Here is a 27,669-nt window from a genome sequence, read left to right as displayed (position 1 = left end):
CGCCAGCCAATCACAGGGCACATATAGACAAACAACCATTCACACTCACATTCATACCTATGGACAATTTGTAGTCGCCAATTAACCTAGCATGTTTTTGGAATGTGGGAGGAAACCGGAGTACCCGGAGAAAACCCACGCGTGCACGGGGAGAACATGCAAACTCCACACAGAGATGCCCGAGGGTGGGATTGAACCCTGGTCTCCTAGCTGTGAGGTCTGCGCGCTAACCCCTAGACCACCGTGCCGCCCCTTTCCTAATATAATTATTATTTTTTTTGAAAATGCACTCAAAAACTGTGAATTCAACTTAAGTAACATGATGTCTTTGAACGCAACCCTTCCAGACTCACAGTAGAAACACGGTTAGAGTGTGATCCTGTTGTTATTTATTTTTCTATTAAAATTGAGTAAAAATGAGAATATTTCACACATAGTAGCAAATAGCGATTAATCATGATTAATTCATGTGAAAATGTGATTAATTTGACTACATTTTTTTAATTAACAATTGTTTTATGTATTCATTCATTCATTTTCTATCGCTTTTTACCACGGGGGGAAGCCTATCCCAGCCGTCTATGGGCGAGAGGCGGGGTACACCCTGGACTGGTGGCCAGCCAATCACAAGGCACATACAGACAAACAACCATTCACACTCACATTCATACCTATGGAAAATTTGGAGTCGCAAATTAACCTAGCATGTTTTTGGAATGTGGGAGGAAACCGGAGTACCCAGAGAAAATCCACGGGGAGAACATGCAAACTCCACACAGAGATGGCCGAGGGTGGAATTGAACCCTGGTCTCCTATGTGTGAGGTCTGCACGCTAACCACTCCAGTCCTGTCATTTATCTTTCTATTAAAATTGAGCAAAAATGAGGATATTTCACACATAGTAGCAAGTAGTGATTAATCATGATTAATTCATGTGAAAATGTGATTAATTTGACTACTTTTTTTTTTAAATTTACAATTGTTTTATGTATGTAAAACATAAATTATAAAACTATTAAAAGCCTAACTGTTACTTGGCCAACACTTGTCAACACTGTGTCAACACTTGATGACATCATAGACAGGCGACGATGCCTTCCGCTTCCTGTTTCCATGGATTAGCAAGCTAATAGGTTGCTAACAAGAGCATTTTTTGATAAAAAAAATACATTAAGAACCAGTTAGACTCTTGCAGGACTACACCAATTCGAACCAGGCGCGTGGACCCTAACACGGTTCAAGTGTGAACGCAGTCCAGGACCCAAAGGGGACCGTAGTCCACACCCACAGTGACTCAGCAGGAATGTCTTTTTGGGCAACCCTTCCAGGCTTATACAGTAGTCACACGGTTAGAGTGTGATCCTGTCCTGTCATTTATTTTTCTAATAAAATTGAGCAAAAATTAGGATATTTCACACAGTCGCAAATAGTGATTAATCACGATTAATTCACGTGAAAACTGCGATTAATTTGACTACTTCTTTTTTTTTAAAAATTGTTTATTTTTTAAAAAATTGTTTTATGTATGTAAAACTAAAATTATAAAACTATTAAAAGCCTAACTGTGTTAGTTGGCCAAGAACTACAGCGTCAACCCTCGATGACATCATAGACGGGCGACGATGCCTTCCGCTTCCTGTTTCCATGAATAAGCAAGCTAATAGGTTGCTAACAAGAGCATTTTTTGATTAAAAAAAATACATTAAGAACCAGTTAGACTCTTGCAGGACTATACCAATTCGAACCAGGTGCGTGGACCCTAACACGGTTCAAGTGTGAACGCAGTCCAGGACCCGAAGGGGACCGTAGTCCACACCCACAGTTACTCACCATGAATGTCTTTTTGGGCTATGTTTTGGGTCCGGATCAGTGATGAAAGGCGTCGTACATCTCCTTTGAAGACACATTCATGGACCGGGAAGTCTTGTCCATTACGGACGATGGGGTTTTTGTTGTTGTCATCAATGACGTCACATGTTGACAGCGTGTTTGCATTGACGTGTTGGTTCTGCTGCGATGTCGACTTGACCAACTTGTGATTGCTAAAGATTCGACTCGCCCTGCTCTTCGTCTTGGAAGCCGCGAACGTCCCGGCGGTAGCCTCCTCTTCGTCGGGTTCCAGTAAGTCATCGTCCTGACTCAGTCCGTGGTCCTTCCGCAAGGATCGTATCTTCTCTCCGGTCATTTTTTTTCCGAGGTGACGTGAATGGAGCCGAGGGTGTCGTCGTTGCTGACGAGAAACCCTCCGGGTCAACTGATGCGATTCGCCAGCTGCAAGACTTCAAGCAAACAACGTGGATAAAAGAACATGAAAGACGCTTAAAAGCGACGCTTTGATATCTAAAAACTAAACATTACAAACTCCTTTTCGATGCTTGGTGTAAAAAAAAAAGAAAGTCTTCGTTATCCTCCCATCGCTGCTGTCAGCACAACATGAGCGCCTCTCGTTGACTTCGCCTGATAACTTCCGCCTCGAGTTATCGCGAGAGTTCAGCAAAGGTTACTAATGGTCACTTGTATGGAGGATTTTCTATGGCAGCCACATTTACAGACACTCGGAGAAAAACATTAAACAATTAAGTTACAAAAAAATTCAAAAAGTACACAAAATACAATATAAAATTTTAAAAAACTAGGTGTATTTTTTGCAATTTATATACATACACAAATGTACTTTTATAAACTAATACTTCTGACATTTTAAATATTGTTTTAAATATGTTCTTCTTTAAGGGTGCATTATTTTAATTATCACGTTATTATCATAAACTGTGCGCAGAAAACGTATTACCTTAAGTAATGAGAAGTATTTATGGTATGTATTTATGAACGCTTTATTAACGATTAATTAATAAAATACATATTTGCAAAATATAGTATGTGACTCTCGTATTTTCCCACAACAGTGGCAACGCAGCCACATTTTTTTTCAAAATGTTTATTGCGTGTTTCATAGCCAAATAAGCAATAGAGTATATAGTATTATTCCTGTTTTATTTTATTTTATTTTTTTTATTTGGGCAAATTTATGAAACAGTACAGTGCATTTCTTACATCAATTAAATATAACTTTCCATTATTTACATTTGTATTCTTTCATATCATATCTGATCACAAGCCCAAAAGGAGTAGGCTGAAGCAAAAACTTATTATTATTATTATTATGAATTGCTGTCATTATGATTGAGTTTTGCGTTTCTCTTAAAGAAAATAATATGTCAAATTTTATTAAATATATATACATCGTGATCTAGAGCCATACAATTAGAACAAAACACAAGATGATTCAAACAACAGGGAATGTTACATCAGCGCTGAAGCCATTAAAAAGCGATCGGATCGATCCACGTATTGATACCATGGTTACTATCACAATCAGTATCAATTCATGCCATTCCTTTTAGTTCAATTCAGTTTATTTTGACAAAGTCAGATTTTTTTTGTTGTTATGTGTATTTATTGTTAACTTGTGTTGTATTGGTATTGCTGATTTTGAGTTAAATGCATCGTTATTACTGACCCTGCAATCATTTGGTATCATTTCGATACCAATATTAGCAGTATCGCCCCTCGCCAAATGGTCACATGGTCAGACGCCCTGTGATACACCAAACATATTCACGCATTTGATGTTGGTATCACTTCGACACCCATATTAGCAGAATCGCCCCTCGCTACTACTGCCTGAAACCGTGAATGGTCACATGGTCAGACGCCCCTGTGATACACCAATCATCTTCACGCGTTTGATGTTACTAGGCGCTGATTGGCTGACAGAGACAAGAACCAAGCCGGTGTAGATGAAGGGTGTCCCTTCTTCCTCTTGAGAGCCTGTACTGTCATTTCTACGGTTCTTGTTCTCATTAAGGGCCGCGAAAAGCGATGGAGAATCACATTCCGGGTGACCGAAGCGACGTGTTTGCTGGCTTTAGCACGGCATTCAAGTCGTTCGCTACGGAGGCGATTCACGTGGGCCAGGAGCCGGAGCAGTGGACGTCCATGGCGGTAGTGCCTCCGATTTCTCTCTCCACCACGTTTAAACAGCAAGCACCGGGAAAACACGCTGTGAGTATCCTGCCACAACATACACATTGTTTACTACTTATGCGAATATGGATAGGGAATGTTTTCGCGTCATTTTAACTCGTCGGGATTTAATTTTGAAAGGTTTCAGGAGATTTAAAATCACTTCCGGGGTCCTGTCTGTGTTCCAAATGCTTAATGTAAAGATCGTTTTAAAATTAAATGGCTTGACCACAGCTAGTAGTCATGTCTCTTTAAATATCTCCTTACTTGGAGATTACATGCGAATTTACAAATACGATAAGATATGCCTTTATTCGTCCCTCAGTGGGGAAATTTGCATAAAACAAAATAAATAAATGACTTAAAATGTCTCCAACCCACCACTTCTGGAGGCTGACTGACCTTTGACATTGAATTTGCTGCTGGTATGCTTGGCCCTGCAAGTGTTCGCCTTTTTTTACATAGGGCACCCACCCCACTGTGGAAACACTAATTATATACCATATATAGCATATATAGCATAGCTGGCTGTTTTCTTTGCATTGCAATATACAAACAGGTTCAAGTACATGAGTGAGTCACTTATCAGCTTCGGCACATATGGCACCGTTCACAAGGATCTTCACATCACAAATATTGAAATGTACTGATCTCGGGTGTTTGCAAACCGTAAACAACCATGCACAAAGCAAACAACCTTTTTTTTTTTACCATAAAAGATTATAAACACGACCTTTGTCTATCAATTGTTACACATTTGCAATGTTTTACCCTCTTCTGTTTAGAAAACTGTGACATTTAAACACAGGAAGTGAACAAACGACATAGAAAATGTAACAATTCATTGATTAATCACTTATCTGATTAATCGATACTTGATTTGGTATAAGTCATTGTTGTCTTTAAAATGTAAATATTGTCTGATATATGAAATATTGTCTATGTTTGCTTGTGTAACTGTATGTGTTAGCTTCATTTTGATTTGGTTTGTCGAGGGCCTAACTTGATTACTTGATTAATCGAAAGAAGCTTCAGGTTAATCAACTAACAAAATAATCGTTAGTTGCAGCCCGAAATCAAACCTCTAACTTTTATGTTTGGTTAGTATAGATTTGGTCTGTCAGGGGCGCCTAACTGATTACTCGATTAATCGAAAAACAACAAGTTTCGGATTAATCGATTAAGAAAATAAGTGTTAGTTGCAGCCTTTGGCCAAATCACTAACGTGATTGTGTTAAGTTCATATTGATTTGGTCCGTCGAGGGCCTGATTACTTGATTAATCGGGGTGAAGCAGTCTATCGCTGAAGGAGCCTTGACAGCACTTGAAAGCTCCTTCAGCGATAGACTGCTTCACCCCAAGTGTGTGAAGGAGCGATATCGCAGGTCTTTTCTTCCTGCAGCTGTCAGGCTGTACAACCAGCACTGCTCCCAATAGACTTCTACACTGCTATGTACATCTGTGTAATACTTTGCTTTTTACATTCAGTATAGTTACTCCAGACCCCATTCACTGTGCAATATCTGATCAACCTCCATGTGCAATATTAAGGCTCTAAATGCAATATATTAAGTTCTATGTGAAGTATTTCTATAATGCCTCATATTAACTCACTAGCAAGATCTCAGTGTATAGACTGGTCATATATATCATCTCGTCTCATATTATCTACATACTGTATTGTATATAACTCTGGGAAAAACTGTTGATTTTTGTTAATACTTGAGTCGTTATATTGTTTATTTTTCTATATTGTGTATTTTGTACTGCTTAACTGATTCTGTACTCTTGCTGCTGTGCAATACAAATTTCCCCACTGAGGGACGAATAAAGGCATATCTTAATCTTAATCTTAATCTTAAAACAACAAGCTTCAGATTAATCGATTGAGAACAAAAGTGTTAGTTGCAGCCTTTGGCCAAATCACTGTGATTGTGTTAAGTTCATATTGATTTGGTCCGTCAAGGGCCTAACTGATTACTCGATTAATCGAAAAACAACAAGCTTCAGATTAATCGATAAAGAATATAAGTGTTAGTTGCAGCCTTTGGCCAAATCACTAATGTGATTGTGTTAAGTTCATCTTGATTTGGTCCGTCGAGGCCCTAACTGATTACTCGATTAATCGAAAAACAACAAGCTTCAGATTAATCGATTAAGAATATAAGTGTTAGTTGCAGCCTTTGGCCAAATCACTAATGTGATTGTGTTAAGTTCATATTGATTTGGTCCGTCAAGGGCCTAACTGATTACTCGATTAATCGAAACAACAAGCTTCAGATTAATCGATTAAGAATATAAGTGTTAGTTGCAGCCTTTGGCCAAATCACTAAAGTAATTGTGTTAAGTTCATATTGATTTGGTCCGTCGAGGGCCTAAATGATAGCTCGATTAATCGATACACAGAGCTTCAAATTAATCGCTTCAGAAAATGAACATTAGTTGCAGCCTTAGGCCAAACCATTAACTGTTTGTGTTCGATTTGTATTGATTTGATCTGTCGAGGGCCAAAATGATTACTCGATTAATCGCTACACTGAGCTTCAAATTAATCGCTTCAGAAAATAAACGTTAGGTGCAGCCTTAGGCCAAACCATTAACAGTTTGTGTTCGATTCGTATTGATTTGATCTGTCGAGGGCCTCACAGATAACTCGATTAATTGATACCATGAGCTTCTAAGAATAATATATAATAGTATATAACAGTATAATAGTTAGTTGCAGCCTTAGATTAAAAAAGCTGTGCTTCTTCCTTCTTGTTTTTAAACATGTTTGCGTGTGCAAGGATAAGCATGCAACGTTTAAGGCCCATTCAAGCTGCTTCTTATTATGGCATGCAATAAAGTGCTTGGCGAGAATCCACATGTTTACTCGGTGCTATAATGCTTCTAACTGTCTGAGCAGAGTTGCACAACTTTCCTCATCTGGCATGAATCAATAATAAAATCCTTGCATAATTCTCTGACTCATGTATTGTTAAACTAAGACTGTTGCTTTCATTGGTGGTTAAGACTGAATGCAAATGCTTTGAGTGTTTTTTTCCCCTCTAAAGACCTGAAGAGCAGCTTTCTTTACGCTTTATAGACTTGCCTCAAGCAAACAAATAAGTTGTTTTAATGCATGATTCTGTTTTTATACAGGGCTTTGAGTACAGTCGCAGTGGAAACCCGACAAGAAACTGTCTCGAGAAGGCTGTAGCCGCACTGGATGGAGCCAAGTACTGTAAGTGCGAACGCAGTAATCCCTCGTTTAGCGCGGGTAATTGGTCCCAGACCTGGCCGTGACAAGTGAATGTCCTCCAAGTAGGGTTCCTTATTCAAAAACGGGATATTTCCATAGTTGAAGTCAAGAAAGCTTGAAAAATATGGTTTTTGAGCACTGTAGACATACAGTCAATATATATATGTCAATATAGTTGACATAATATGAGAAAATAACACATAAATAAGAGGTAATATGACTAGATTTGGAGTTTGAGTTTTCTCCGGGTACTGCGGTTTCCTCCCACATTCCGAAAACATGCTAGATGCTACCCAATAGAGTTGACATAATATGAGAAAATAACACATAAATAACAGGTAATATGACTAGATTTGTACTTTGTATGTTCTCCCCGTGCATTCGTGGGTTTTCTCCGGGTACTCTGGTTTCTTCCCACATTCCAAAAACATGCTAGGTTAATTGGCCACTCCAAATTGTCCATAGGTATGAATGTGAGTGTGAATGGTTGTTTGTCTATATGTGCCCTGTGATTGGCTGGCCACCAGTCCAGTGTGGACCCCCCCTCTCGCCCGAAGACAGCTGGAATAGGCTCCAGCACCCCCGCAACCCTTGTAAGAATAAATGGTAGAAAATGAAAGCCAAGAAAGCCTTCTGAATACAGTTTTGGAGCCCTGTAGACATGAAATAGCACCCCTATATTCACCTCGAGACTCATATTACCCAATATAGTTGACATAATATGAGAAAATAAGAGGTAATATGACTAGATATGACTAGATTTGGAGTTTGCATGTTCTCCCCGTGCATGCGTGGGTTTCCTCCGGGTACTCCGGTTTCCTCCCACATTCCAAAAACATGCTAGGTTAATTGGTGACTCCAAAGTGTCCATAGGTATGAATGTGAGTGTGAATGGTTGTTTGTCTATATGTGCCCTGTGATTGACTGGCCACCAGTCCAGGGTGTACCCCGCCTCTCGCCCAAGACAGCTGGGATAGGCTCCAGCACCCCCGCGGCCCTCGTGAGGATAAGCGGTAGAAAATGAATGAATGAATAAAAGTCAAGAAAGCCTTCTAAGTACGTTTTTTGAGCCCTGCAGACATGAAATAGCACCCCTATATTCACCTTGAGACTCATACTACCCAATATAGTTGATATAATATGATAAAATAACACATAAATAAGATGTAATATGACTAGATTTGGAGTTTGGGTGGCCAGCCAATCACAGGGCACATATAGACAAACAACCATTCACACTCACATTCATACCTATGGACAATTTGGAGTGGCCAATTAACCTAGCATGTTTTTGGAATGTGGGAGGAAACCGGAGTACCCGGAGAAAACCCACACATGCACGGGGAGAACATGCAACCTCCACACAGAGATGGCCGAGGGTGGAATTGAACCCTGGTCTCTTAGCTGTGAGGTCTGCGCGCTAACCACTCGCCCATTTCAGTTCATTTAGCTATGAAAATAGTCGTCATCGTCATCATCTTTACCAGCTTTCTGTGGTGACATCACTAAAATAAAAAAGCCAAATAAAAAGCTAAACATGCTTGTGGAAGTCATGTGTTAGTACACAGACATATTTACGCCTCAAGGGTTGTTGGATGTGAGTGTTTACACTGCATAGCAACTAACTGCGCTGATGTTTGCGTTGTATTTTAATGAAGTGATGTTCGTCTTTGCCGCAGGCCTCGCCATGGCGTCGGGCTTGGCTGCAACGGTGACCATCACACACATGCTGAAAGCAGGAGACGGGATCATCTGCATGGATGATGTTTACGGAGGTGAGCGCTTATGAGGTTACTTTTCCTTATCGGAGGGTGATTGTTGCTACTTTGTGAATTCCAAGGCACAAACCGCTACTTTCAAAAAGTGGCTGGAGAATTTGGGCTGAAGATCGACTTGGTGGACTGTACCAAACCCGAGCTACTCAAGGCGGCGCTGAAGCCCAACACAAAAGTAAGTGAAAAAACACCAGTTCGAGAAGACTTTGTGCAAACTGGTCATGCTGGTTATTTGCACCATGGAAGATGGTGTGGCTGGAGACACCCACCAACCCCACCATGAAGGTGGTGGACATCCGGGCCTGCTCCGACCTGCTGCACCATCACAACAAAGACATCGTGGTGGTGGTGGACAACACCTTCATGTCTGCGTACTTCCAGGTGAGCCAGATAGAGACGCACACACGTGTGCAGTTTGCTCAGGAAGTCACTCATTTACTCAAATTTTTTCATGGCTTCTCTCAGCGCCCTTTGGCTTTGGGAGCAGATATCTGCATGTACTCCGCCACCAAATACATGAACGGTAGGTGGGTTTATTTCAATTTTATCCTTGACCTCACAGGCGTGGAACGTGTAATATGATGTTCCTTTTCAAATTTAAATGGTGAAAATCGGTCAAGTAAAAGCAGATTTATTATTAATAATGTTCAGCATTTGTGAGAGACAGAAGGTGGAAATATCAACTTCTCTTCCCCTTTTTCTCCCATTAAAAAAAATAATAAGAAAAAATCTAAATATTCCTACATAAAAACGGTTTTTTTCTTGCTAGAATGCAATTTTTTATCTTACTATTGAAAGAAATGTTTTTTCACACCTATGTCTGCTTTTTCGGCTTTTTGTCATTACTCTTAATTATGACAGTCCTGTAATATTTTGACTTTATTCCCGTAAGATAATTTTTTTCCGCAACCTAATTTTCCGAAAAAGCCAACTTTCTTATTTCTTTACATTATTTTTATTTTATTATATTTATTTTTATTTTATTATATTTATTTTCATTTTATTATTATTATTATTATTATTTTACATTTTTAGAATTAGAATGAATTCCTCCCCCATTCCAAAAACATGCTAGGTTAATTAGCGACTCCAAATTGTCCATAGGTATGAATGTGAGTGTGAATGGTTGTTTGTCTATATGTGCCCTGTGATTGGCTGGCCACCAGTCCAGGGTGTACCCCGCCTCTCGTCCGAAGACAGCTGGGATAGGCTCCAGCCCCCCCTCCCGCGACCCTTGTGAGGATAAGCGGTAGAAAATGAATGAATGGAACCTAATTTTCCGAAAAAGCCAACTTTCTTATTTTTTAAAAATATTTTTATTTTATTTTTGTTATATTTATTTTATTTCTATTTTATTATTTTTAACATTTTTATTATTTTTATTATTTTTATTTTTTTTAATTACATTTTTAGAATTAGAATGAATTCCTCCCACATTCCAAAAACATGCTAGGTCAATTGGCCACTCCAAATTGTCCATAGGTATGAATGTGAGTGTGAATGGTTGTTTGTCTATATGTGCCCTGTGATTGGCTGGCCACCAGTCCAGGACAGCTGGGATAGGCTCCAGTACCCCCGCGACCCTCGTGAGGATAAGCGGTAGAAAAAAAAAATATATATATATATTCCTACATAAAATCTGCTTTTTTCTTGCTAGAATGCTATTTTTTATCTTACTATTTTGACTTTATTGCCCTGAAATTAGAGATGTTTTTCACAGCTATTTCTGCTTTTTCAGCTTCTTGTCATTACTCTTAATTATGACTTTAGTCCTGTAAAATTTTTACTTTATTCCCGTAACATAATCTTTTTTTTTCCGCAACCTAATTTTCCGGAAAAGCCAACTTTATTATTTTTTCAATTATTTTAATTTTATTTTATATATTTTTTTATTACATTTTTAGAATTAGAGTTATTTCCTCCCACATTCCAAAAACATGCTAGGTTAATTGGCAATTCCATATTGTCCATAGGTATGAATGTGAGTGTGAATGGTTGTTTGTCTAAATGTGCCCTGTGATTGGCTGACCACCAAAAAAATAAATCTAAATATTCCTACATAAAAATGCCTTTTTTTCTTGCTAGAATGCAATTTTTTTTCACACCCATGTCTGCTTTTTCAGCTTCTTCTCTATACTCTTAATTATGACTTTAGTCCTATAATATTTTGACTTCCGGTAACATAATCTTTTTTTTTTCGCAACCTAATTTTCCAAAAAAGCCAACTTTCTCATTTTTTGAATAATTGTTATTTTATTTTTATTATATTTATTTTATTTTAATTTTATTATAATATATATTTTAGAATTAGAATGAATTCCTCCCACATTCCAAAAACATGCTAGGTTAATTGGCCACTCCAAATTGTCCATAGGTATGAATGTGAGTGTGAATGGTTGTTTGTCTATATGTGCCCTGTGATTGGCTGGCGACCAGTCCAGGGTGTACCCCGCCTCTCGCCCGAAGACAGCTGGGATAGGCTCCAGCACCCCCCGCGACCCTCGTGAGGAAAAAGCGGTAGAAAATGAATGAATGAATGAACAGACGTTTGGTTGCAGATGGAGAAGGGAGAAAGGCCAACAGCGCCATCCAGTGGCAGGCCATGATCCAGGATGTTGATATTGGAACTGGACATGTTGTTTGTTGTGTGCACAGCTAGTGAATACTAACTGCCTCTGCAGGGAAGGTCAATATTGTTATAAGAACTATTTGGTTACATTTGCTATTTGCTCATTTTAGTAATTCATTCAAATATATTGAGTTGACATGCAGGGTTCATCTTCGCTGAACATACTGTGCCTTTTCCAGAAATAACTAGATAGGTTACACTTTCGCCCGTTGCTCTGCCATGCATTTAAAAACCTGCAAGAGTACGTCATGTGGAATTTGTATCGCCTCACATTTGTGGAAATGTCACTTAAAATGTCATTCATGTCAGTAAATAATATGAAAGGCTGCCGGTGTGTTGACTGTTGAATGCTATCGTCAGGTCACAGTGACGTGGTTATGGGCCTGATGTCCGTCAACCGAGAGGATCTGTATGAGAAATTGAAGTTCTTGCAGAATGGTGAGTGGGAAGAGCACATTTTACTTTGGTTTAGCTCGGATGGCAAACATTTAAAAAAAAAAAGCCTTTCCACATACACTACCACTCAAATTTGGGATCACTTGCAAATTTCTTTGTTTACAAGAGAAAAACACATTTTCGTGCATTTCATAAACAATTTTTTCCATTTCACAAACAATAAAAATTAATCAGATGATTAGCTAAAAATGTCATCCAATACTTCTCTACAAGAGAGGAGAAATATGATCTCAGGGAAGAAGTACATTTGATTCCACATACTGAAATGCTATGGCTAGCATTTACTACGTTATGCTAGCCATAGCATTTCAGTATGTGGAATCAAACTATGGAATGGATTGAGTAAGGAAATCAAACAATGCACAATGATGAGCCAATTCAAGAAACAATACAAGCAGTTGATGTTTGCTAAATACAAGGATGAAGAGTCTTGAACCAGTCATGATGTGCTACATATATCACTATATTGACACTTACTATGGTACCCTTTATGGCATTGGATGCTCATATCACCTCCTACGAGGTACGTGACAAAAAAATAAATAATAAAAAAATTAAAATAAATTAATGAAATAAAAAATTATTCATTCATGAAATGAAATGAAAATAAAAGAAATGTAAATAAATTAATAAAATATTCATTCATTCATGAATGAATAATTAAAAATAAGATAAATGTAAATAAATGAATACAATAAATAGTATTCATTCATTCATGAATACTGTTTTATTGTATTAATTACATTTTTGTATTAATTAATTCATTCATTCATTCATGAATATTTTTTATTGTAATTTATTTACATTTAAATAAATTATATTATTTTATTATTATATTGTTATTATTATTATTGTTTTATTATTATTATTAATACAATTATTTTATTAATTTATTTACATTGAAATAAATTAATAAAATAAAAATATATACATTCATTCATTCATGAATACTTTTTTATTTTATTAATTTATTTTAATTTATTTTTTTGTCACGTACCGAAGTACAAGGTGATATGACCAAGCAGTGACATAATAGGTACCATAGTATATTGTTAGTTACTATATTGACACTTACTATGGTACCCATTATGTCATTGTATGGTCATATCACCTCATACTTCGGTACGTGTCAAAAAAAAAAAAAACTTAAACTATATTAGGAAAGCAGGAAGTGAACAAATATAACAGTTACTGATTGTAAAAGTACCAGATGGAGGGGTAGGATTTAATAAGCTTTGCTTCTTCCTACTCCTTTTGAACACATGGAACTGGGAACTGATTATGGGATGCACTCAATTGTAATCTGATGCATGTTCAAATGAAATTAAACCATAACCAAAGAAGGATGTCCATTTTTGCATAGAGGCCTACTATAAACAACTGTCAGTCCTCCGCACCAATCTCCTGGTATGGCTGCTAATCCAAGTTCATCATTTTATAAGGCTAATAGATGATTAGAAAAGCCATCTAAAAATCCTAACTAAAACTAAAATCTCTTACCATGCTGTTAACTACTCCCTTCAGAGAGCAGCACAAACTGGGTCTAACAAGGACAGAAAAACGATGCACAACTGTGCAAGAAAAACAAAGAAACAAACAAGAATTATTCCATATGATCGGTGTCGGAATCAGTCAATTTCACTCATGGATGATTGGTATCAAAATCGGCAACATAAGTCTCTCGTATTTACAAAGTCATAAACAGATTTTCCGTGCTCTAACTACAAAAATATTGACTTGGAATCCTATATCATGGAAATGAATTTATCGCTGGCAGGTCTATAACCAATTAATTAAACCAGGGGTGACTGGAATCATGACAGACAAAAAAAATCCTCAGCAATAGCACAAACTGGGTCTAACAAGGACAGAAAAACGATGCAGACAAATATGTGAGAGTGTGTAGTTTAAGACAAAGACGCCTCACAGGTCGTCACCTGGCAGCTGCACTAAATAGTAGCCGTCAAACACCAGTGTCAGTATCAACAGTGAAGCGGCCACTTCAGGATCTTGGACTTCATAGCAGGACTGCCAAGAAAAAGCCCCCCAAAATTTCCAAGTGATCCCAAACTTTTGAGCGGTAGTGTAAGTCGAGGTCTGAAAAGGTCTGATGGTGGTGAAATAAACTACAGTACATGACTAACTTATTCATTGGTCTCCTAATTCTAGCGCTAGGTGGCGTGCCATCACCCTTTGACTGCTACCTGGTCAACCGCGGCCTGAAGACGTTACACCTGCGCATGGAGCGCCACTTTAAGAACGCCATGGCCGCTGCCAAGTTCCTGGAGGCTGATGCCAGAGTGGAGCGTGTCATCTATCCAGGTAGATTGTGGCAACAGTACACCTGACCAGGACCGTATCGCTATCATTTCATCCAGCCAATAGCGTCGTATTATGAAACGGGTATTTCATAATACGATCCAGACGGTGTGTTCAAATGGCTTTTTATGTGCTTGTTAAGCCAAAGTGCCCTTGACACACTTTGATATCAGCATTTTATAGCCTAATAAGGCTGACTCACAGTTCCTTGTGTGTGTGTGTGTGTGTGTGTGTGGTCACAGGTCTGCCCTCTCATCCCCAGTATGACGTGATGAAGAGACAATGCACGGGATGTCCCGGCATGATCACCTTCTACATTAAAGGGAACCTCAAACACGCCGAAGCCTTCCTCAGTAGTCTCAAAGTAAACCTTTTTCTTTGTTGTCACATGCCGGGGGTTTTCGTGTTGGGGCGTTTCACATTGGTAATGGTAATGGTAATGGTAATGGTAATGGTTTAATTTCATTTGAACATGCATTAGATTACAATTGAGTGCATCCCATAATCAGTTCCCAGTTCCACATGTCCAAAAGGAGTAGGAAGAAGCAAAGCTTATTAAATCCTACTCCTCCATCTGGTACTTTTACAATCAGTAACTGTTACATTTGTTCACTTCCTGTTTTCCTAATATAGTTGAAGTTTTTTATTTTTGTCATGTACCAAAGTATGAGGTGATATGACCATACAATGACATAATGGGTACCATAGTTACTGTCAGTAACTGTAACTGTCAATATACTATGGTACCCATTATGTCATTGTATGGTCATATCACCTCGTACGTGACAAAAAAATCAAAGAAATTAAAATAAATTCATAAAATAAAAAAATATTATTCAAATAATTATTATATTCATAAAAAATATTATATTAATGAATGAATGAATGAATATGTTTTTATTTTATTAATGCATTATTTTATTATTTTATTCATAATTAAAATTAAAAAACTATTCATTCATTCATGAATATTTTTTATTAATTAAAAAAATATATTAATTTCATTATTTTTTATTAATAAAATAAAAACTTATTCATTCATTAATTCATGAATATTTTTTTACTTTATTAATTTATTTACATTTATTTTATTTTAAAATTATTCATGAATGAATAGTTTTTTATTTTATTAATTTATTTAAATGTATTTTAATTTCATTTCATTCATGAATGAATGAATAATTTTATCAATTTATTTTAATTTCGTTTATTTTAATGAAATAAATAATAAAATAAATTATTCATTCCTGAATATTTTTTTATTTTATTAATTTATTTACATTTATTTTATTTGAAAATTATTCATGAATGAATGAATGAATGGTTTTTATTTTATTAATTTATTAAAATTTATTTCATTTTCATTTCATTCATGAATGAATGAATGAATGCTTTTTTAAATGTTATTAATTTATTTAATTTTTAATTTTTTTGTCCCGTACCGAAGTAGGAGGTGATATGAGCATCCAATACCATAATGGGTACCATAGTAAGTGTCAATATAGTGATATATATAGCACATCATGACTGGTTCAAGACTCTTCATCTTGTATTTAGCAAACATCAACTGCTTGTATTGTTTCTTGAATTGGCTCATCGTTGTGCATTGTTTGATTTCCTTACTCAATCCATTCCATAGTTTGATTCCACATACTGAAATGCTATGGCTAGCATAACGTAGTCCTAGCATAGAAGTGTTTCAAATTTAGTTCTTCCCTGAGATCATATTTCTCCTCTCTTGTAGAGAAGTATTAGATGACATTTTTAGCTAATTGCTTATTTTTAGCCTTATGCATTATTTTAGCTGTTAGCTGAAGGTGAACTATATCAGCAAGTTGGAGGATTTGTCATTTTAGAAATAAGGAGTTGGAATGGAATGGCCTTTATTGTCATTATACAAGATGTACAACGAAATTGGAGAGTTAGTATGTTCTCTGTAGGCGGCATTATGAATTATCCTTGCTGGCCTTTTTTGCAGTACATTTAGCGAGTGAAAATGAATTGTGACACATTGTTTCACGTTGTGCCGTGATGGGGGGGTTGGCGGGGGGGGGCATATTAGGCGTTGCTTATGCAAAGACTGTGACACTGTTTCATAGCGATGCTGTAAGACATACTGTTCTGATTTCAGTCTGTCATAGAAAAGGAAATGTGAAACAGTGAAATGTTGCAAAAGTGGTTGCATGGTGGCTCCAAGCAGCGGCCATCATGGATGTTAAAGATGGATGTTCCCCTGCAACGCTTCTCTGTGTAAAAAATGTGTGTTTTTTTTTAATTCCAGATATTTGCAGTGGCTGAGAGTCTTGGCGGTTATGAAAGCTTAGCAGAGCATCCGTAAGTATTTGCCAAAAATATTCTAGTACTGCTCATATTAATAAGAATGTTTAATATCTTACCATCAACGAGTTGCAAAGGCAAGTTAACGCCACAAGAGGGCAGCAGAGTTTCAATTACTGAACTCACTTTTTTAACAGCTTGTTTTATCTCCAGGGATTTCCAGGGAAAGAGTACACTTTGAAGTTAGACGCATGTTAGCCTAGCATAGCTAAGCGTATGAAGCTAAGAGTTGTGACGTGTGTTTGGTTTTTACCCCATATCCGTCCTATTCCCACTCAGGGCGATCATGACTCACGCGTCCGTACCCGAGAAGGAAAGGAGCATCCTGGGCATCAGCGACACTCTGATCCGACTCTCTGTGGGCTTGGAGGATGAGGACGATATCATCGACGATCTGAAACAAGCGTTGGCTGCTGCTGTAAGTATCAAAATAAAAGCACATAAAATACCAAAAATATTACAGAAAGCTAATTTAATTATTATTTGTGAAGAAATATTTGTATAATGGTATGTAGTATTCTACACTGGTCACAAGGTGTCAGTAATGTTACATTAATGACACGCAGGAAGTACTGTATAGAACAGGAAGTTAAAAACAAACAATAACAATCAACTCTCCCAATGATAACATGTATGAGTTTCTAATATATCTCATTTACGTCTTATTTTATTTCACTATGTCTACTATATTGGATAATAGGATTGTAAAGGTGACTATAGGGGTGTTATTTTGTGTCTGGTGGGCTCTAATCATGTTTAAAACCGTATTTCTGAGGTTGTACACAAGTTTTTCTTTGCTCGTTTCTATTATATCTCATTTACGTCTTATTTTATTTCACTATGTGTACCATATTGGATAACAGGAGTGTAAAGGTGACTATAGGGGTGTTATTTTGTGTCTGGTGGGCTCTAATCATGTTTAAAACCGTATTTCTGAGGTTGTACACAAGTTTTTCTTTGCTCGTTTTTATTATCTCATTTACGTCTTATTTTATTTCCCTATGTGTACCATATTGGATAACAGGAGTGTAAAGGTGACTATAGGGGTGTTATTTTGTGTCTGGAGGGCTCTAATCTTGTTTAAAACTGTATTTCTGAGGTTGTACACAAGTTTTCTATGTTTGTTTCTATTATATCTCATTTACGTCTTATTTTATTTCACTATGTCTACTATATTGGATAAGAGGAGTGTAAAGGTGACTATAGGGGTGTTATTTTGTGTCTGGAGGGCTCTAATCTTGTTTAAAACCGTATTTCTGAGGTTGTAAACAGGTTTTTCTTTGCTCGTTTCTATTATATCTCATTTACGTCTTATTTTATTTCACCATGTCTACTATATTGGATAATAGGAGTGTAAGGGTGACTATAGGGGTGTTATTTCGTGTCTGGAAGGCTCTAACCATGTTTAAAAACGTATTTCTGAGGTTGTAAACAGGTTTTCTATGCTCTAATTGCTTTATGAGCACTCGGTTGTTATTCTGGAAGATTTGTGTGGCTAATCTTGTACTTGCCAGCCACAGTGCCATCTACTGGAACGTATGGGGCACAGCTTGGCCTGCCCCAAACCCCTCTCCCTGTGCAGACTCACTACATAGCTCCCTCGTGATGACTGGGTTTTTATTCTCGCTCCTCTGAAACTGTATGCGCTTGCACTTTTTTTGAACACCCGAAGACTCCAAATGAGAAAGGGATACTTTCAAAGTGAAGATTAAGCAAAAAAACTCCCCCAAGAGGGGAAAAAATTGTTCTGATTTTGCATTTATTCACTTAACCTATAGAACTGCTGGCCTGGTACGTCACAATGAAGATAAATGAAGGCTGGAGGGGGGAAAAAGGGGGGGGTTGTGTTAGCTGGAGGGTGTGCAGTGCTGCATGAACATCCATCAGAAGAATCCAGCCTTCTTGCTTCCATATCCTGCATTTGGAGATGCAGAGCAACATTTGTGGGTTTGGATTTATCAAAGCCAGCAGATGGTTCCTCCACGAGTGCTTTTCCAAAGCCTCTTCTCAGCTTCTGTGCTCACTCAGACTTCTTTTTTTTTTTTTTTCTGACTTGTGTGCAGTCTTGCGCACCATCGCTTCTTCTGACATCTCGTAGCTCAACGCACTTTACATGCAGGTCCGACACAATCCCATCTTAGGTCCTGTATGTCGTAAATTAAGTTATCTACACCATCCGGCTGACATCTGGCACTAAAAATAAAGTTAAAAAAAAAAATCCAGTTATGCGTTTTGGTATTGATGCAAATAATTAGAGTTTTACGTTTCCAAAGCCTGCGACAAAGTATGCTGTGACATCAAACACGCAACCTGTGTTTACATTATGTTATACAGTAGCTTCTGTTCAAGCACCCAAATACTGCTTCACCTTGAAGAATTGAGGCGGAGACACACTTGGAGGTTAGCCATATTAATATAACCATATAGCCCGTATTAAGCCTTTATTCTCATAAAATTCTGACTTTTTCTTATGAGATTACAACTTTAATTTTTTTTCCAGACTTTTATTAGTATCTGAGTATTTTAGTAGTATTTCTCACATTATAAATTAAGAAAAATAACATATTTTTTCTTGAATATTTAAAATTTATGCTGCTAAAATGACATTATTTTGCCGTATAATGTTCCCACTTTATTCTCACTTTTCTTGCCAGATTACAACTTTTATGCTCTTAATGTTTACTTAACATGTTTGCTGTTTTTTGTTGTTTTCCTGTTAAAATATATTTTTAGAATATGCAGCGGGCCACAAATAGCCCCCTTGACGCACTTTGGACACCCCTAATTTAGTAGACTTTTATTAGGATCATTTGTTTCTCACATTATAAATGAAGAAAAATTACTTTTTTTCTTCAATATTTTAACATTATGCTGCTAAAATGACATTACTTTTTATATATTATTTTACATTATTATATATTATACATTATTTTTATTATATTTTAATGTTACCACTTTATTCTCATTAAATGACCCACTTTTCTTGTTAGGTTACAACTTTTATGCTCCTAATATGTTTAATTTATTCATGAAAAAATGACTGCTGATACATGTTTACATTACATGTTTGCTGTTTTTTTGTTGTTTTCTTGTTAAAATATATTTTTAGAATATGTAGCGGGCCACAAATAGCCCCCATGCCACCCTTTGGATACCCCTAATTTAGTCGACTTTTATTAGTATTATATGTTTCTCACATTATAAATTAAGAAAAATGACATTTTTTCTACAATATTTTAACGTTATGCTGCTAAAATGAAAATTTTCTTTATTTTTTATATATTATTTTACATTATTATATATTATATTATACATTATTTTTATTATATTTTAATGTTACCACTTTATTCTCATTAAATGACCCACTTTTCTTGTTAGATTACAATGATTATGCTCCTAACATTTTTAATTTATTAATGGGAAAATGACTGCTGATACATGTTTACATTACATGTTTGCTGTTTTTTTGTTGTTTTCTTGTTAAAATATATTTTTAGAATATGCAGCGGGCCATAAATAGCCCCCAAGACGCACTTTGGACACCCCTAATTTAGTCGACTTTTATTAGTATCATATGTTTCTCACATAAATGCCGAAAAAGGACATTTTTTTCTTCAATATTTTAACGTTATGCTGCTAAAATGACATTATTTTGCCGTATAATGTTACCACTTTATTCTCATTAAATGACACACTTTTCTTGTTAGATTACAATTTTTATGCTCTTAACATTTTTAATTTATTCGAGAAAAAATGACTGCTGATACATGTTTACATTACATGTTTGCTGTTTTTTTTCGTTGTTTTCTTGTTAAAATATATTTTTGGAATATGCAGCGGACCATAAATAGCCCCCAAGACACACTTTGGATAGCCCTAATTTAGTCGACTTTTATTAGTATCATATGTTTCTCACATTATAAATGCCGAAAAAGGACATTTTTTTCTTGAATATTTTAACGCTATGCTGCTAAAATGACATTATCTTGCCGTATAATGTTACCACTTTATTCTCATTAAATGACCCACTTTTCTTGTTGGATTACATTTTTAATTTATTCAAGAAAAAATGACTGTTGATACATGTTTACATTACATGTTTGCTGTTTTTTTCGTTGTTTTCCTATTAAAATATATTTTTAGAATATGCAGCGGGCCATAAATAGCCCCCAAGACACACTTTGGATAGCCCTAATTTAGTCGACTTTTATTAGTATCATATGTTTCTCACATTATAAATTAGGAAAAACTAATTTTTTTCTTGAATATTTTAACGTTATGCTGCTAAAATGACATTATTTTGCCGTATAATGTTACCACTTTATTCTCATTAAATGACACACTTTTCTTGTTAGATTACAATTTTTATGTTCCTAACATTTTGACTTTATTCTTGGAAAAATGACTGCTGATACATGTTTACATGACATGTTTGCTGTTTTTTGTTGTTTTACTGTTAAAATATAATTTTTAATTTGTAGCGGGCCATAAATAGCCCCGAAGACGTACTTTGGACACCCCTAATTTAGTCGACTTTTATTAGTCTCTCACATTATAAATGAAGAACAACAAAATTTTTTTACATACAAATTTTAACATAACATATTTAACATTTTTTAACGTTATGCTGCTAAAATTATTATTTTGCCGTTTAATGTTACCACTTTATTCTCATTAAATGACTTACTTTTCTTGTTAGATTACAACTTTTATACTCTTACCATTTTTAATTTATTAAAATTTTTTTGATTTATTTTTAAATTTATTTTTACATTTTTTAATTTATTCATGGAAAAATGACTGCTGATACATGTTTACATGACATGTTTGCTGTTTTTTGTATATATATATATATATATTTTTTTTTTTAGAATATGTAGCGGGCCACAAATAGCCCCCATGCCGCACTTTGGACACCCCTCAGGGCTCGACATTAAAAACCGAAATGACTTGCCCATGGGGAATCCTTAAGGTGAGAACTACTTGCCCGAACTTGCCCCATGTAAAATGAAAAGACTGCCATAATGATATGTAATTTTTTGTGGCATCACATGAGAATCTCAAATAAAGATGAAATGAGAGTACTACCATACTACCTTACACATGGTAGTCGTAGTAAGCAGTGATATTTATAAGTTGTGCACCACAATGAAACATTATTGAATAGACACATTTGTGTACTAGTAAAGTGTTTTTAATCCAGAAAAAAGCTCAATGGTCAAACAATAATTTGTGAAGCAAAGGTGAGAAAAATCCACAGAGAAATGGAAGCGCTAGATTTTGTAGCTTGTGCAAAATCAGCACTTGGTATTGGATCTAATGGGTAGTGTTGTTGTGACCACTTCAAATTGTCACAGCAATGTGATTCACTCACCTGTGCCATCATTTGATTTGCTGCCGCTAATAAAATACTTGTTTAGGAGGCACTGGTTCATCACTTTTTGCTGTTTCCTTCAGAATTAGACGACGTTGGCAGCGCCGCCATGACGGATGTTTTCGTAGTCAAACGATCGCTGATTGGTTGATCGCGAACAACGGGTGTGGGTAAAACGCGGACTGTGGATTACAGCCCGCGGTCTAAATAAACGATTCTGATTGGTCCATTTCAAGATTTGCAAGGATTGGTTTGCAAATTACCACCGGAATTACGCAGTCCGTGTTTTACCAACACCCAACAAGAACCGCTTTTAAAAAAACTCTTGGCAGTATGGCATGCCAAAGTGCACTTGCCCGACGGGAATATCACTGATTGGATTTACTTGCCCAAATTTTGTTTTAACTTGCCCCGGGCCATCGGTACAACGTTATTGTCGAGCCCTGCCCCTAATTTAGTCAACAAACGTAATAAATATACGTATTTTGACTAATAATCGGCCATATTCAAACACGGCCGATTAAACAATGACAGGATGCAGCATTGTACTTACAACACGTCTTGTCGAAGAATCTTCCTGCTGGAAAATGTTGACTTGAGAGAGAGAGAGAGCGCCCTCTGCTGGACTCATAGCTGCAGCACTCCTCTTGTGCCGTTAAACCTCCTTGGAGCGTATTTAATGGTCGTCAAGCATTAATGAAAATGTCTGCCTGTTGCTCTGTGGGATCATTGATGACTTTTCATTTCCTGTTTTCCCTTTTTAATAGCACCCAAAGACCAGCGCGAGTGCCTGAAGAGTTTCACGAAGAGGAAGGCTCCCAACACCAAAAACAAATCATCTCCTCTCTTCTTAGATGCAAAAAAAAATGTAATCCTACTCCGTCATGTCTTTTTACTACTCATGACACTTTTACTATTATCAGTACTATTATTTATCGGACCTGGGCTGACATTGTTTTTGTGTTTTAAAGCGCTTCGCAATGATACAAGTTGAATGACGCCACCTCCATCTTTCCTGTCGAGCATCCGATTAAAATGCTACTTTTTTTAAAAAACATATATAATGTTCATACCACAAACATAATGCAGATTAATTGTGAATAGACCATATTCTGTACTGTACATGATGATACTGCTATTATGAATAAATAAGCGGCATGTATTTGCATTTTCGCCACCATTTCACAACAAAAGCATGAATCAGTAGTGCAACTGATAGACATGGTGGTATTTTTGCCACCCAAAAAATAACCTTTTTTTTAAAAAAAAAAAAAAAACTTATTTCATATAGTCATATTTTGTCAAAAGTGTGTTTTTTAAATGAAATTTACAGTGATGCACATTTAAGATGTTATACAACAAGGTTGTGGAAAAAATGAAGTTGTCACTTTTGGAAATTTGGGTGGAGTTGTAACAAGTTTTAAATGTAGCGAGAATTAAGTCACAATATGATGGGAATAAATTCATAATTACGAGACGAGAATGTATCAAATGGCTGTCATTTGATCACAATAAAGTCAAAATAAATAAATATCAAGAGACAAAAGTTATGAGAAAACTTACCAAAAATTGAAATTGAATCAAGTTAAAATATGAAGAGAAAACGTTATGTAAGAAAAAGTTGTACTTTTATGAGAATAAAATGAGGAAATATGTCATATTTGGAACAAAGATTAGATTTGAAAGACCAAAATATGTATTGTGTTTATGACCAAAAAATAATAAAGTTTAATAAAATTTAATAAAGTTATAATTTTAGGAAAGTTAGGCTGCGGTAAAAGTTGTAATGCGAGAAGAAAGTCAAAATACGATGGGAATAAATTCATAATTATAAGAAAATATATCACCAGCAGTGTTGAAAGTCTTTCCGGGTGACTAGCTAGCGTGCTGCTAATGCTACTAATGCAAATTAAGGCGTTATACAACAAGGTTGTGGAAAAAATTAACTTGTCACATTGGGTGGAGTTATAAAAAGTTTTAAATGTAGCAAGAATTAAGTCACAATATCATGGGACTGTCTGAAAAAGTTGTACTTTTATGAGAATAATATGAGGAAATATGTCATTTTTTTGGAACAAAGATTATATTTGAAAGAAAAAAAAGATGTGTTTATGACCAAAGAATTTATAAAGTTGTAATTTTAGGAAAGTTAGGCTGCGGTAATGGGAGAATAAAGTAAAAATATGATGGAAATAAATTCATAATTATAAGAAAATACATCACCAGCAGTGTTGAAAGTCTTTCCGGGAGACTAGCTTGCGTGCTGCTAATGCTATTTACCGCTACAGCTATTTTTTTTTGTCTTCAGTCACGTCACTGGTCACATCGCCACACGCCCTCACATAGCTGTCCTCGGCAGTGCCTGTCTGTAAATGGCAGATCGTAACCAAAATATTAGCTTGCAGTTTAAAGCCAAAAATAGATAACGTCAAAAAAACTCTTGTATGCCAAAGTACAACTGTATATATGACAATTGAAAAATACAATGGCAGTGCTCCGGTACATTCGCACTTCTTTCTGGCAGGCAGCGTACTCCGGCAAAGCAATCATTTTGGTCCTGTTGCGAGATGCATCTACCAGGGCTTTTCTTCCTGCTTGTGGGTCCACATCCAGCATCCAACTACAGTGTGGGACGAGGGTCAAACAAGACGTGGGCACGTCAAAAACATAGTCCCCTTCAAGGAAATTCCCTCTTTACATTACAAAGGTTCCACTAACTTATTTAAATTCCGCTTAATTTGCTTTTACGCCAATTTGAGCTTAGAGTATTTATCGTAATCCTTTGTCGTCGTCAGAGGAATCAGTACAGTCACGTCAGTGAGTATTTGTTTTAAGGAGACAGACTGATTATGTAGTGTTTATTGTTCAGGTCAATTACACGCAAAGTACACAAAGCGCTCGTAAAAGCTGCTCTGTGGTTGTTAGAGGATCCCGTGTGTGTGCGTCCGAGGCCACTTAAGACTTTTATTCACAGACTAATGCGGTCGGATCCTCTGAAAATGAGGACAGGGGTGTTCTAACTTTTCCAGCGAGGGCTGCATAGTGCAAATGAAAGGATGCAACTTTGATATTTTTGCTATTTTGTAAAGCAACATATGTACATATGCTAACAAGTATCTATAATATTACAAATGCAGTACAAATAATATTGTATAATTATTTATATATTTAGAAATAAATATATATATACAGTATACAAATAATATTGTATAATTATCTATATATTTAGAAATAAAATATATATACAGTATACAAATAATATTGTATAATTATCTATATATTTAGAAATAAAATATATATACAGTATACAAATAATATTGTATAATTATCTATATATTTAGAAATAAAATATATATACAGTATACAAATAATATTGTATAATTATCTATATATTTAGAAATAAAATATATATACAGTATACAAATAATGTATAATTATCTATATATTTAGAAATAAAAATATATATACAGTATACAAATAATATTGTATAATTATCTATATATTTAGAAATAAATATATATATACAGTATACAAATAATATTGTGTAATTATTTATATATTTAGAAATAAAATATATATATACAGTATACAAATATTGTATAATTATTTATTATATTTATAAATAAAATATACATACAGTATACACAAATCTTGTATACATATTTATATATTTATAAATAAAATATATATACTGTATACAAATAATACTGTATAATTATTTATATATTTATAAATAAACTATATATACAGTATATAAAATATTGTATAATTATTTATATATTTATAAATAAATTATATATATACCGTATACAAATAATACTGTATAATTATTTACCTATTTATAAATAAAATATATATACAATATATATAATAATTTTGTATAATTATCTATATATTTAGAAAAAATATATATATACAGTATGCAAATAATATATCATTGTTTATATATTTAGAAATAAAATGTATATACGTACACAAATAATATTGTACAATCATTTATATATTTAGAAATAAAAATATATAGAGAGTATACAAATAATATTGTATAATTATTTAGATATTTAATATATTGTAAATAGCATTATATAATTATGTTAATTAAGACCTAAAAAAATAAACATCATTCTTAAATATGTCAACTTTTTTTTCTCGGAAATTATGATTGTGTAATTTATTAAAATTTAAATTACTGCCAATTTTTTTTATTTTAGCTGTTGTTTTAGCTTTTGTAATTTTTTTATGTAGTTTTCTAGTTAATTTATAGAAAGGGCAAAATTGGAAAAAGGCATAATGTAACAAGAAATGACTGACATGTTGACATTAATAACCATGTAAATAAGTGGTTAATGCTTATGGATTCATTTTCCACTGTAAGTTGTTAACATGTTGGCCATTCGTTCTGCCAGTCGGAATGTAATATCAGAGGTTTCACTTCCAATAACACTCGGATGTCAACTTGTCAACTCTTCTTTCCTTCTACGGAATCATTTCCGAAAGTGTGCTCTAACCCAGCATGCTGAACACCACTGCCCTCTACAGTCCACATCCTGAACAGCACCTCAGAACTAAATAGGCTACACAGTACACCCGTCCCATGCAGAATACATACAGTTTCGACTTTAAATTTTTCAAGCTTGTCAAACCAGAGTAAGATTTAAGATTTTATTGTAGTAATTCCTCCAAAGAACACAATACACATGCCGGAGCGTATTTATTATGTCTGACAAGCACGACTCAATCACATATTGACAAGAATAAGAATTACAAATGTGAACGGCTTCCAGCACCATTCTCCGTGTTTCCTGGACAAACAAACAGAAAACATAATCAACCCTGTATTGATTCTGAATAACATTTTCCTGCTTTTCCCGGAACAGCAGCAGCCGTGGACGCTGAGGTCATTGTGGAACGAGTACAAGAAAACAAATATTCCTTCCAATATGACAAACTGATCAATTGTGTACTGAACTTTGCTCTTAAATAAACATTATGATCACTTGCACAATATGCAAATAGATACATGCGGCGTTAGCTTGAGTAAAAGTAACTAAAAATGCCTGCTTGCATATGACTACACTATAAATAAGCTCTGCTTCTTCCCACTCCTTTTCACACATGCTTTTATGGTATATGTAATATAAAAGTGACTTTCTCATACAGGGAAAAATGTATTATCTTTCTAAAAATGGGCAAATCAGTAGTAATTTAACAAGAAAAAATAGAAACATATATATAATTTAATCTATTATTATTATAATATATATTTGAAATTTTTATAAAATATTTATGAGGAAAAAGTTTTAAAGTTTTTTAAGGCTACAATATTAGGGAAAATAAATAATATAAACAAATAATGTCATTTTTGGAAAATTTGAATCATAATTAAAATTTACAGAAAGAAAGTGTAAGAAGTTGGAAAATGTCAACGAAAAAAAGCTGACATTTTACCAGAATAAAGTCAAAATATTAAGAGGAAAAAGGTACAATTTGTCGAGAAACAAATAGTAACATT

At 35.2% G+C, this 27,669-nt stretch overlaps 2 protein-coding genes across 2 annotated transcripts in view; one reads left to right on the top strand and one right to left on the bottom strand.

The window, feature by feature from the left end:
* LOC131130155 (ankyrin repeat domain-containing protein 13C-like) overlaps positions 1 to 2,531 on the bottom strand; it is a 28,738-nt gene extending 26,207 nt beyond the window's left edge. The window contains exon 1 of the mRNA XM_058074382.1: positions 1,831 to 2,531. Coding sequence (XP_057930365.1) covers positions 1,831 to 2,185 — 355 coding nt within the window. The 5' untranslated portion in view covers positions 2,186 to 2,531. The remainder of the gene's footprint in view (positions 1 to 1,830) is intronic.
* On the top strand, positions 1,962 to 23,325 carry cth (cystathionase (cystathionine gamma-lyase)). Its single transcript, XM_058074385.1, has 13 exons — positions 1,962 to 2,121; positions 3,869 to 4,065; positions 7,168 to 7,249; positions 8,947 to 9,042; positions 9,108 to 9,217; positions 9,289 to 9,423; positions 9,508 to 9,565; positions 12,032 to 12,109; positions 14,297 to 14,449; positions 14,689 to 14,810; positions 16,728 to 16,780; positions 17,063 to 17,201; positions 22,925 to 23,325. Exons 2-13 carry the CDS (start codon positions 3,883 to 3,885, stop codon positions 22,949 to 22,951), a joined length of 1,236 nt encoding a protein of 411 aa, XP_057930368.1. The 5' UTR covers positions 1,962 to 2,121; positions 3,869 to 3,882; the 3' UTR covers positions 22,952 to 23,325.
* The last annotated feature ends 4,344 nt before the right edge of the window (positions 23,326 to 27,669 follow it).

This window comes from Doryrhamphus excisus, chromosome 5, assembly GCF_030265055.1.
Source record: "Doryrhamphus excisus isolate RoL2022-K1 chromosome 5, RoL_Dexc_1.0, whole genome shotgun sequence".
Classification (NCBI taxonomy): Eukaryota; Metazoa; Chordata; class Actinopteri; order Syngnathiformes; family Syngnathidae; genus Doryrhamphus; species Doryrhamphus excisus.
The sequence above is the reverse complement of the archived record's forward strand: the minus strand, read 5'-3'. Positions and strand labels throughout refer to the sequence as shown.

Coding starts and splice junctions, on each gene's coding strand:
- cth (XM_058074385.1), top strand. CDS start 3,883: ATGGAGAATCACATTCCGGGTGACCGAAGCGACGTGTTTGCTGGCTTT. Junction 7,250..8,946: donor ACTGGATGGAGCCAAGTACT/GTAAGTGCGAAC, acceptor TCTTTGCCGCAG/GCCTCGCCATGGCGTCGGGC. Junction 9,218..9,288: donor CGCTGAAGCCCAACACAAAA/GTAAGTGAAAAA, acceptor GCACCATGGAAG/ATGGTGTGGCTGGAGACACC.